The sequence below is a fragment of the Schistocerca piceifrons genome, unplaced genomic scaffold (assembly GCF_021461385.2).
Source record: "Schistocerca piceifrons isolate TAMUIC-IGC-003096 unplaced genomic scaffold, iqSchPice1.1 HiC_scaffold_831, whole genome shotgun sequence".
In the NCBI taxonomy this organism is placed as follows: domain Eukaryota; kingdom Metazoa; phylum Arthropoda; class Insecta; order Orthoptera; family Acrididae; genus Schistocerca; species Schistocerca piceifrons.
Genome location: NW_025729093.1, coordinates 199,572 through 211,173, shown reverse-complemented (window position 1 = coordinate 211,173; position 11,602 = coordinate 199,572). Strand labels below are relative to the sequence as shown.

At 41.0% G+C, this 11,602-nt stretch overlaps 1 protein-coding gene across 1 annotated transcript in view; it reads left to right on the top strand.

The window, feature by feature from the left end:
- Window positions 1–65: 65 nt before the first annotated feature.
- Window positions 66–11,602, top strand: part of LOC124770431 (aldo-keto reductase family 1 member A1-like) — a gene marked incomplete at its 5' end in the record, with an annotated part of 63,575 nt that continues 52,038 nt past the window's right edge. The window contains 2 exons of the mRNA XM_047249215.1: window positions 66–233; window positions 10,918–11,106. Of these exons, the coding sequence (XP_047105171.1) occupies window positions 66–233; window positions 10,918–11,106 (357 nt within the window). The remainder of the gene's footprint in view (window positions 234–10,917; window positions 11,107–11,602) is intronic.

Below are 11,602 nucleotides of genomic sequence, written 5' to 3'. Positions count from 1 at the left end.
TTAACTTTTCAGTAAACAGGATTGTTAGCTACAAACAAATTATCATTTTACTGTTTATGTTACAGGCACTGGGAGATGATGTAGAGAAGGCAATAGACAAAGCTCTAGAGATTGGGTACAGACACATAGATACAGCCCAGAGGTATAACAATGAAGCTCAAATTGGGAGGGCATTGAAGAAATGGCTTGATTCTGGAAAAATCAAGAGAGAAGATCTTTTTATTGTGACAAAGGTAACAAGTTTTCACTTTTGCTGTACTATAGACTTGGGAAACATTGTGTCAAGTTGCAAAAAGAAGCTTATTAAACTCAAAATAAGCAAGAAAAAAATAAAAGGCCATGAAAACAGTAAAAATGTGATATGTTTCTTAGAAGCGCTGTAAGATCAAAGTGGAATGTTCTAGTTTGCTTTGTTTGATAGATTAATGAACCATAAAACAGCTAATATTAAGCTTAGTGGCAGTAAGTGGACATCAACATCACCGGATTATCAGTAAAAAGTATATGACTCAAGACATTTGTACTACAGATAAAGAATGTAAGCTTCTTAATCACATTACTTGAAATTAAAATTTTGAGCTATTGTCTCACTGACAAGTAAATATGAAAGCTGAGCTCAAGCATGCAATGTGGTTGATGTGTAAAGAAAATAGCTGGAATCAACTAGGTAAGGGGTATCAAGTGCCAGTATCAACAGCACACATTATGAAAAACTAGAAAACGTTAGCTTATCAAAAGCTACAGCTGACTATTTTTTTCATTGTTATGAAAGAGAGTGATAGATGTCTGAATATACAAGATGGATATTGGTTCTTTGCATGCTCACATTAACTCCACAATTGAACATGAACCTAGCACAAACAAAGAAAATCCAGATGTTTCAAACTGTAGTCTTAGATCTACAAGTGAGAAAGCGAAGAACAGTGAGCGAGCACAAGTGAAGGATTCCTGTAGATTGAGATGTCTGGCATTTTTGAAATGCACCGGCATAAACGTAAAGTGAGAGAGGGAAACCATCACTGTGAACTAAGTCTTAAGACAAAGGAACTGAACACAAAATCATCAAACGATTGGGAAAAATTGAAAAGTGAATTTAAAGTAAATTAAATCAGAGAAAATGAACATGAAAAGTAAATGCGGGTCTACAAGAAAAATTATGCTGCATGAATCTTCTAATATTGAAGATGGTGAAGCTCTCTTACAAGACAAATCTAGCTGTGAAAGAAAAACATAAAAATTATGACTGTAAAAGAAGTGTAATTAAATTATTATATGCCTGTGGTGTTTATAGGACAGAACATCAAAGTCCTATATCAGGGGCAAGTCGATGAGACAGAAGAAAAAAACAACAAAATTAAATTCATGTGACCAAGTCTGTTTTTTACACAGATCGAAAAAAAGTTTTGCATTACCCCGGTTCCCAGAACTTCTGAAGATAGACATTGATTGTGGATAATGTATCGCAGACACAGTACCTTTGACTGTTCAGAGATGTCATTAAACCCACCCAAAGATGTAAACAACCATGCATGAGCAGTGCCTCTTAGACGGAGAGGGTCCGACAGCCGATCAGTTCCAGTCATTCCACCAGGAAGGTGGTACACAGCTCATGTTGTCTGTAGTTCGACCATGCCTAGACGGTCAATACCGGGGTTCAACCGCTTCTGCATTGTTACTTTGTGCCAAAAGGGCTCTCAACAAGGGAAGTGTCCAGGTGTCTCGGAGTGAACCAAAGCAATGTTCTTCGGACATGGAGGAGATATAGAGACAGGAACTGTCAATGACATGCCTCACTCAGACCGCCCAAGGGCTACTACTGCAGTGGATGACTGCTACCTGTCGATTATGGCTCAGAGGAACCCTGACAGAAATGACACCATGTTGAATAATGCTTTTCGTGCAGACACAGGACATTGTGTTAAGATTCAAACTGTATGCATCAAGCTGCATGATGCGTAACTTCACTCTTTGCAACCACGACACCATGCAGCACGGTACACATGGGCCCAACAACATGCCAAATGGACTGCTCAGGATTGGCATCACATTCTCTTCACTGATAAGTGTCACATATGCCTTCAACCAGACAATCGTCAGAGATTTGTTTGGAGGCAGCCTGGTCAGCTGAACGCCTTAGACACACTGTCTAGCGATTGCAGCAAGGTGTAGGTTCCCTGCTGTTTTGGGGTGGCATTATGTGGGGCCGACATCCATTGCTGGTGATCATGGAAGGTGCTGTAATGGCTGCACTATACGTGAATGCCATTATCTGACCGATAGTGCAAACATATCGGCAGCATATTGGCAAGGCATTCATTTCCATGGATGACAATTTGCACCCCCATCATGCACATCATGTGAATGACTTTCTTCAAGGTAACAACATCGCTTGACTAGAGTGACCAGTATGTTCTCCAGACATGAACCCTATCGAACATGCCTGTGATAGATTGAAAAGGGCTGTTTATGGAAGACGTGACCCTCCAACCACTCTGAGGGATCTACGCCGAATCTCCATTGAGGAGTGGTACAATCTGGACCATCAGTGCCTTGATGAGCTTGTGGATAGTATGCCATGAAGAATACAGGCATGCATCAATGCAAGAGAGTGTGTTACTGGGTATTAGAGGTACCAGTGTGTACAGCAATCTGGACCACTACCTCTGAAGGTCTCACTGTATGGTGGTACAACATGCAATGTGTGGTTTTCATGAGCAATAAAAAGGGCGGAAATGATGTTAATGTTGATAGCTATTCCAGTTTTCTGTACGGGTTCCGGAACTCTTGGAACTGAGGTGATGCAAAACCTTTTTTGATGTGTGTATTTTCTATGATTCTGTACAAGTAATTTTGCAACATTTGTATCCACAAATATATTAGAGGCCTATTCATCACAATTGCCTCATTACTGAGCATCATGACCCAATGAACAAAGTGTCTCCATCCTAGACAGTTACCAGCTTCTCTTAGAGCCTGCTGAAAAGCTAGACCACAGATCTTCTTGATTTGATGAATCCACGTGTTTGCTGCTCTTCCTCTTAACCTCTTGCCCTCTATTGTCCACTCAAGGAGTATTTTCTCTAGGTTTCCTCCATCTCTTCTCACATTATGGCCAAAGAACTGGAATTTTTTTTGTTTGATGTGAGAAGAAAGGCATGTGGATATACTGAGTTGCTAAATAATGGACATATTTCTTCTTATTTCAGTCCATTTTATGCACATCATCCTGCGCCAGGACCAAAGCTCAAATGCATTGAGGTGGTGTTTGTCTCTGTCTTTAAAGGTCCATGTCTCATAACCATAAAAGAGGATGGAAAACAAAAGTGTTTCAACAAGCCACACATTTGTGGTGTCTGTTATTGCTCTGTTCTGCCAGATTTTGTTGAGTTACTTCATAGCCACAGTGAGATCCGTCTTCTTATCTCATCTTCACAGCATCCTGTGTCACAGATGGTTGACTCAAGATAGATGAAAAATGCACAACTTCCAGTTAAGGTCCAATCCATGTGATAGATTAATGTCTTTTACTTTTGTTACTAGCTCAGCAGGTTCATCACCACTGCTGGCTAAAAGTACGGTGTCATCAGCAAACAGGGGGTTGCTAGTAGTTTTGCTGCCAATTGAGATCCCTTTAGTCCAACAATCAAGAGCATTCCCAATTACATGTTCTACATAGATATTGCACAGTTGGCAGAATGTAACACAACCCTGTCTGACACCTGATACATTGAAGAAAACAGATGTGCCATGAGGTGATTACTATATAGACTTCTGATCAGTGCTATCAAGTGTGTTGGGGCACCAAACTCTGCAATTACATGCCACAACTTTTCCCGTACAACACAGTCAAAGGTTTTCCTGTAGTGAAGGAAGCACATAAAGACAGGAACACAGAACTCTCACAATTTATTAATTATTTGTTGTGCATTGAGAAGCTGTTCACGAATTCCTTTTCCTTCCACAAAACCTGCTTGTTCTGTGGATATGCGAGGCTGCATGCAGGGCTTCAAATGCTGAGTCAAGACATAGAGAAAAATTTTGCTTGTGTGGGATGCAAGAGCAATGATTCAAGAATTGGAACAGTTCCTGATTGACCTTTTCTTGTGTCTGGGAAGAAGAGAGACTTCAGCCATTCTTGTGGGTGCTCCCCGGTTTTCCGTATTCTTGTACACATTGTATGCAGTGCTTCGATACCATCCTGTCCCATTTCCTTGGCCATCTTACCACATGCATCTACACCTACACATATTCTCTGCAAACCACTGTAAGGTACATGGCAGAGGTTACAGCTTGTTGTACCAGTTATTAGAGTTTGTTCCTGTTCCATTCACATATGGAGCATGGGAAAAATGATTCTTTGAAAGCCTCTGTGCATGCAGTATTATTCTAAGCTTATTCTCACAATTCCTATGTGAGTGATATGTTGTGTTGTTGTTGTGGTCTTCAGTCCTGAGACTGGTTTGATGCAGCTCTCCATGCTACTCTGTCCTGTGCAAGCTTCTTCATCTCCCAGTACTTACTGCAACCTACATCCTTCTGAATCTGCTTAGTGTATTCATCTCTTGCTCTCCCTCTACGATTCTACATATCACTGTAGAAAAAAATCGTGGAGTGATATGCAGAGGATTGTAATGTATACCTAGAATCTCCATTTAAAGCCAGTTCTTGAAACTTCGTTAATACACTTTCTCGGGATAGTTGACATCTGTCTTAAAGAGCCTTCCAGTTCAGCTCCTTCAGTATCTTTATGACATTCTCCCATGGAATAAACAAACCTGTTACCATTCCTGGTGACTTTCTCTGTGTACATTTGATATCCCTGTTAGTCCTATTTGGTATGGGTCACACAGACTTGAGCAGTATTCTAGAACTGGTCACAGGAGTGATTTGTAAGCACTCTCCATTGTAGACAGATTGCACTTCCCCAGTATTCTACCAATAAACCAAAGTCTACCACCTGCTTTACTCGTGACTGAACCCACATGGTCATTCCGTTTCATATTTCTACAGAGTATTATACCCAGGTGTATTTTGGTCAATTCCAACAGGGAATTACTGATATTATAGTCATAGGATACCATGTTTTTTCATTTTGTGAAATGCAAAATTTTACATTTCTGAATATTTGAAACAAGTTGCCAATCTTTGCACAACTTTGAAATCTTATCAGGATCTGACTTAATATTTATGCATCTTCTTTTAGATAGTATTTCATTATTGGTAACTGCATCAGCTACATAAAGTTTCGGGTTACTATTAATACTGTCTGCAAGATCATTAATACACAACATTAACAGCAAGGGTCCCAACACAGTTCCGTGGTGTGCACCCGAAGTTACTTCTACATCTGACAATGACTCTCCATCCGAGGTATCGTGTTCTGTTCTCCCTACCAAAAAGTCCTCAATCCAGTCACAAATTTCTCTTCATACCCCATATGATTGAACTTTTGACAATAAGCATGATGTGGTACTGAGTCAAATGGCTTTTGGAAATCAAGAGATACTGCATGTACCTGGCTGCCTTCGACAATAAGCATATGTGTGGTACTGAGTCAAATGTTTTTCAGAAATCAGTAAACACTTCATCCACACAGTTGCCTCGACCCAAAGGTTTCAATATGTCACGTGAGAAAAGTGCGAGTCGGGTTTCACACGATCGATGTTTTTGAAATCGATGCAGGATGGCATTGAGGAGGTCATTCTTTTCAAGATACCTCATTATGTTTGAGCTCAGAACATGTTCTAAGAGTCTGCAATAAATTGATGTCAGGGGTATTGGGCAATAGTTTTGTGGGTCACTTTTACCGTCCTTCTTGCAGACTGCTGCAGTCTGTGCCTTTTTCGAAGAATTGGACACGGTTTTTTGTTCGAGGGATCTATGACAGCTTATAGTGAGAAGAGGGACTAACTCAGCTGCAAATTCAGTGTAGAATCTGACAGGGACTCCTTCAGGGCCTGGAGCTGTGTTCAGTTTTAATGATTTTAGCTGTTTCTCAACGCTAGTGACACTAATACTTATTTCATTAATCTTTTCACTGGTATGAGGATTAAATTGGGGCAATTATGCTTTTTAAAGGAACATTTTAAAATGGAGTTCAGCGTTTTAGCTTTTGCTTTACTACTTTCAGTTTCAGTTCCTGTCTCATTCGCTACGGACTGGACACTAACTTTGGTGCCACTAACAGCCTTTACATATGACCAGAATTTCTTTGGGCTCTGTGGGAGGTCATTTGACAATATTCTGCTGCAGCAGTCATTGAAGGCATCACACACTGCTCCCTTGATGGCCAAATGCATTTCATTCAGCATCTCTTTACCTGTAGCCTTATGCTCTGTTTTACACCTACTATGCACTAATCTCTGTTTCTCTAGAAGTTTCCTTGCAGTGACTGTATACCATGTAGTTTCCCTCCCATTGTGGACTGTTCTACTATGTACACATCAATCCAGTGCATGATCAACTATTCTCTTAAACTTGAGCTAGAGTTCTTCTATGTGCTCCTGACCTGTGCTGAAAGTTTCAAGGTCCTCATTCAGAAAATATATTACTGATTTTTTTATCTACACACATCAAAAAAAAGTTTTGCATCACCCCAGTTCCCAGAACTGCTGGATATTGTATCACAGACACAGTCCCTTTGACTGTTCGCAGATGTCACTAAACCTGCCCAACGCTGTAAACAACCATGCATGAGCAGCACCTAATAGACAAAGGTGGTCCGACAGCCGATCAGTTCCAGTCCTTCCACCAGGAAGGAGGTACATGGCTCATATTGTCTGTAGTTCAACCATGCCTAGACGGTCAATACTGTGGTTTGATCATGTCTGCATTGTTACTTTGTGCCAGGAAGGGCTCTCAACAAGGGAAGTGTTCAGGTGTCTCAGAGTGAACCGAAGTGATGTTGTTTGGACATGGAGGAGATACAGAGAGACAGGAGCTGTCGATGACATGCCTCGCTAAGGCCACCTGAGGGCTACTACTGCAGTTCCATTACCTATTGATTATGGCTCGGAGGAACCTTGACAGCAACGCCACCTTGTCGAATAATGCTTTTCGTGCAGTCACCGTACGTCATGTTATGGCTCAAACTGTGCGCAATAAGCTGCACGTTGCGCAACTTCACTCCCAGTGTCTGTGGCGAGGTCCGTCTTTGCAACCGTGTCACCGTGCAGTGCGGTACAGATGGGCCCGACAACATGCCGAACAGACCGCTGAGGATTGGCATCGAGTACTCTTCATTGATGACTGTCGCATATGCCTTCAGCCAGACAATCATTGGAGACGTGTTTGGAGGCAACCTGGTCAGGCTGAACGCCTTAGACACACTGTCCAGTGACTGCAGCAAGGTAGAGGTTCCTGCTGTTTTCGGGTGGCATTATGTGGGGCCAACATACGTTGCTGGTGGTCATGGAAGGCACCGTAATGGCTGTACGATATGTGAATGCTGTCCTCCGACTGATAGTGCAACTGTATCAGCAGGATATTAGCAAGGCATTCGTCTTCGTGGATGACAATTCACACCCCCATTGTGCACACCTTGGGAATTACTTCCCTCAGGATAACAACATTGCTCAATTATAGTGGCCAGCATGTTCTCCAGACATGAGCCCTATCGAACATGCCTGGGATAGATTAAAAAGGGCTGTTTATGGTTGACGTTAGCCACCAACCACTCTGAGGGATCTACGCCGAATCGCCATTGAGGAGTGGGACAATCTGGTCCAATAGTTCCTTGATGACCTTGGGAATAGTATGCCAGTACAGGCAAGCATCAATGCAAGACAATATGCTGCTGGGTGTTAGAGGTACCAGTTTGTACAGCAATCTGGACCACCACCCTTGAAGGTCTCGCTGTATGGTGGTAAACATGCAATATGTGATTTTCATGAGCAATGAAAAGGGTGGAAATAATGTTTATGTTGAGCTCTATTCCAATTTGCTGTACAGGTTCTAGAACTCGTGGAACTGTGGTGATTTAAATTTTTTATTGTATGTGTTCAGTTTACTGAAAATTTATATCTTTCTGCTTGTTTTAGTCACCTTTGTACTTTGGTATCCATTGTTGCCACAACTGCATCATGGCCACTGATACCAGTTTCGATGTGGACATCCTCAAAGAGGTCAGATCTATTTGTTGGAATTAGATCCAGTATGTTTCCTAGCTATCTGTTCTAGATATCTTTCAGAAAAGCCATTTAGTACTGTACCACATTATCTTGTATCATTTCCACCTCTAAAAAACTGTAATTTTCCCAATTAATGGTTGGAGGATTAAAGTCTCCACCAATGATTACAGTATGATTGGGAAACTTAACTTACATGTGAACTGAGGTTTTTTCTAAAGTTTCCAGTAACATCAGGAGACAAGTATGGTGGGTGATAAAAGGATCTAATTATCATTTTATGTCCTCACCTGACACTGAGTCTTGCCCAAACAACCTCACATGCAGCTTCAATTTCTATCTCAGTGGATTTGAGTTTCTTGTCTACTACAACAAATATACCACCTGCAGTTCCCATTTGTGTATCGTTTCAATATACACTTAAATTTTCCCCAAAAAGTTCACTGCTATCAATTTCAGGTTTCAACCAGCTTTCTGTACCTAGTATTATGTGAGCTTCACTGCTTTTCATGAGTATTTCAAACTCTGGCACTTGCAAATGCTTCGGCAGTTTACCATTAGGATTTTAGTACTCTTACCTGTGGGAGGCACTTCTTTGAATCCCTCACTGATACTTCTGGATTTCCTGCAGATGTTGTTATCTGGATGGGATGGAAAGTTGCCTAATCTAAAAGGCTCTTGTGTGCTCCCCACACACAGTCAGCTACCTGAGTAGCAGCCTCTGATGTGTAGTGCACGCCTGATCCATTTAGGGGTACCGTACAGTTCTCAAGTCCAGCAAGTCACAGCCCAACTTGTCACATAACCTTTAAAACCTCTGATCCAATCCTGATACTCGACTCAGAATCAAAGGGACATGATGAGTTCTGGGGACAGTGGTTCAGATTGTGAGCTTTGTTGAAACTCCATGTCTTCTTAACCTTCTCTGCCAAGTCCTGGAATGACCCAAGTATGACCCTGGGGCCCAGATGGCAGGCATCATTTGTTACAACATATGCTCCAATCTGCAGTTGGTTGCACCCAGTTTTTCCCTGTTGCTTGCTGCCATTTCCCTAAGAGGTACCATCATTCGCCATATTTTTGAACTGCCAATGATTAATAGACTCCCAGCCTTTTTCTGTTTGCCTTCTCTTCACATACTTTCCCCAAATCAGGTGAAGTGAGTACATTTTGTTGTGATACATTGTGAAGGGTAATAGAGGTGATCTACAAAGCTAGCATCCAGTATCCTTGAAATCAGTTTGTCGTAGAATCTTAGTACATATTCTGACCTCAAACACAATGAGGCATCTCGAAGAGAATGACCTCCTCCATGGCAACCAGCATGGATTACAAAAACATTGATCATGTGAAACATAACTTGCACTTTTATCACATGATGCACTGAAAGCTTTGGCTGAAGGCAATCTGGCAGATGCAGTACCTTTTGTTTTCTGAAAAGCATTTGACTCAATATCACATCTACACATACTATGGAAAGTACAATCATATGGGGTATGAACTGAAGTTTGGGACTGGATTGAGGACTTTTTGGTAGGGAGGGTGCAGCATGTTATCTTGCATTGTCATTGTCAAACGTAGAAGTAACCTCCAGCATGCCTCAGGGAAGTGTCTTGGGACGCTTGCTGTTCATATTGTATGTTAATGACCTTGCAACAATATTAATAGTAACATCAGGCTTTTTGCAGATGATGCAGTTGTCTGTAATGAAGTACTATCTGAAAGAAGCTGAATAAATATTTGGTCAGATCTTGATACAATTTTAAAGTGGTTTAAAGTGTGACAACTTGCTTTAAATGTTCAGAAATGTAAAACTGCACACTTCACAAGATGAAAAAACACAGTGTCTTACAGGGACTGTATTATCAAAGAGTCACTGCTGGAATCAGCCAACTCAAACAAATACCAGGGGTAATACTTTGTAGGGACATGAAATGGAAAGATAACATAGGCTCAGTCATGCATAAAGCATGTGGTAGACTTTGGTTCAATGGTAGAATACCGGGGAAGTGTAATCAGTCTATAAAGGAGATTGCTTACAAATCACTCATGTGACTGGTTCTGGAATATTGCGTAAGTCTGTGGGACCTGTATCAAATATGACTAATGGGGAATACTGAACGTATACAGAGAAGGGCAGCATGAATGGTCACAGGCTTGTTTAATCTGTGGCAGAGTGTCACAGAGATACTTATTTAACTGAAATGACAGACTCTTGAAGACAGACGTAAATTGTCTCAAGAAAGTCTATTAACAAAGTTTCAAGAACTGGCTTTAAATGATTACTCTAGGGATATACTACAACCCCCTATCTATCACTCACACAGGGATTGTGGGGATAATATAGGAATAATTACTTCACATACAGAGGCACTCACACAACCATTCTTCCCGTGCTTCCTATGTGAATGGAATGGGTTGAAACCCTAATAACTGGTACAATGAGACATATGGTCTGCCATGCACCTCACCATGGTTTGCAGAGTATACTTGTAGATGTAGTAATACAGCAAGGATAATACTTTTACAGTTTCATGTGGTCATTGTATAGCCATTATACGTATAACAGAGAATGCAAAAAAATATGTATTTAAGGAGTGGGAGAGTAGCAAGTCGGCAGCTATTCCTACCTTGTTGCACTTCGGCTGCTGTCCAGAAAATACTTCCAGATGGTGTGATGGAGTACCTGTAAGCAAAACAAGATGTCTTTGTGAGCATTCCTACTTTAGCAACCATAGAAACTTCTTTCATTTTCCAGAACTACTTATAAAAGAACTTTCTTCTCTCTCAGCTGCCATCGACAGGAAACCGTGCAGAATGTGTGGAGAAGCACCTGAAGCAGTCACTGCATGACCTGCAGCTGGACTATGTCGACTTGTACCTTGTGCACCAACCAACTGGTTACCAGGACGTGGACCCAAAGGATAACGGAGGCAAAATGTTGCTCGATGTGAACACAGACCATGTCAGCCTATGGAAGGTTAGTGTGTAAGCTGGTGTAAAAGGCGTCAAACGTTTTCACGGATATTCTGTAGACAGATGATTAACAGGAATGTTTGTTTTATTTTGGCTGTAACAATATGACTTCCTTAAAATACCTGATTATATAACTACAGACACCTAACAGTCTCATGGGTGGTAATTTAGCTCCTAAAACAGGTATCATATGTTGATTGAGAGTTGCTTAAAATGTCTATATGTAACAAGAGAATCATAACCAAATAGTCTGGTAATCTGATCTTTGATAACTCTCAGTTTACTTAGGAATCATGCAGAATAACACATATGTTGCCCTGTTTCTGTGACTGCTGTAATTTGTTGTGCTTCAGATGCTCCTTTTTTATAGACCATATTACAAATCTGTATAAACTTCACTATTTGCGTTCATCAGATATGATATTTAAGCATATGGTTTACTAGCCACCTCTCAAATTGCTAGTTGCAGCGATAGGCATTGTGAAATGATGATAATGATG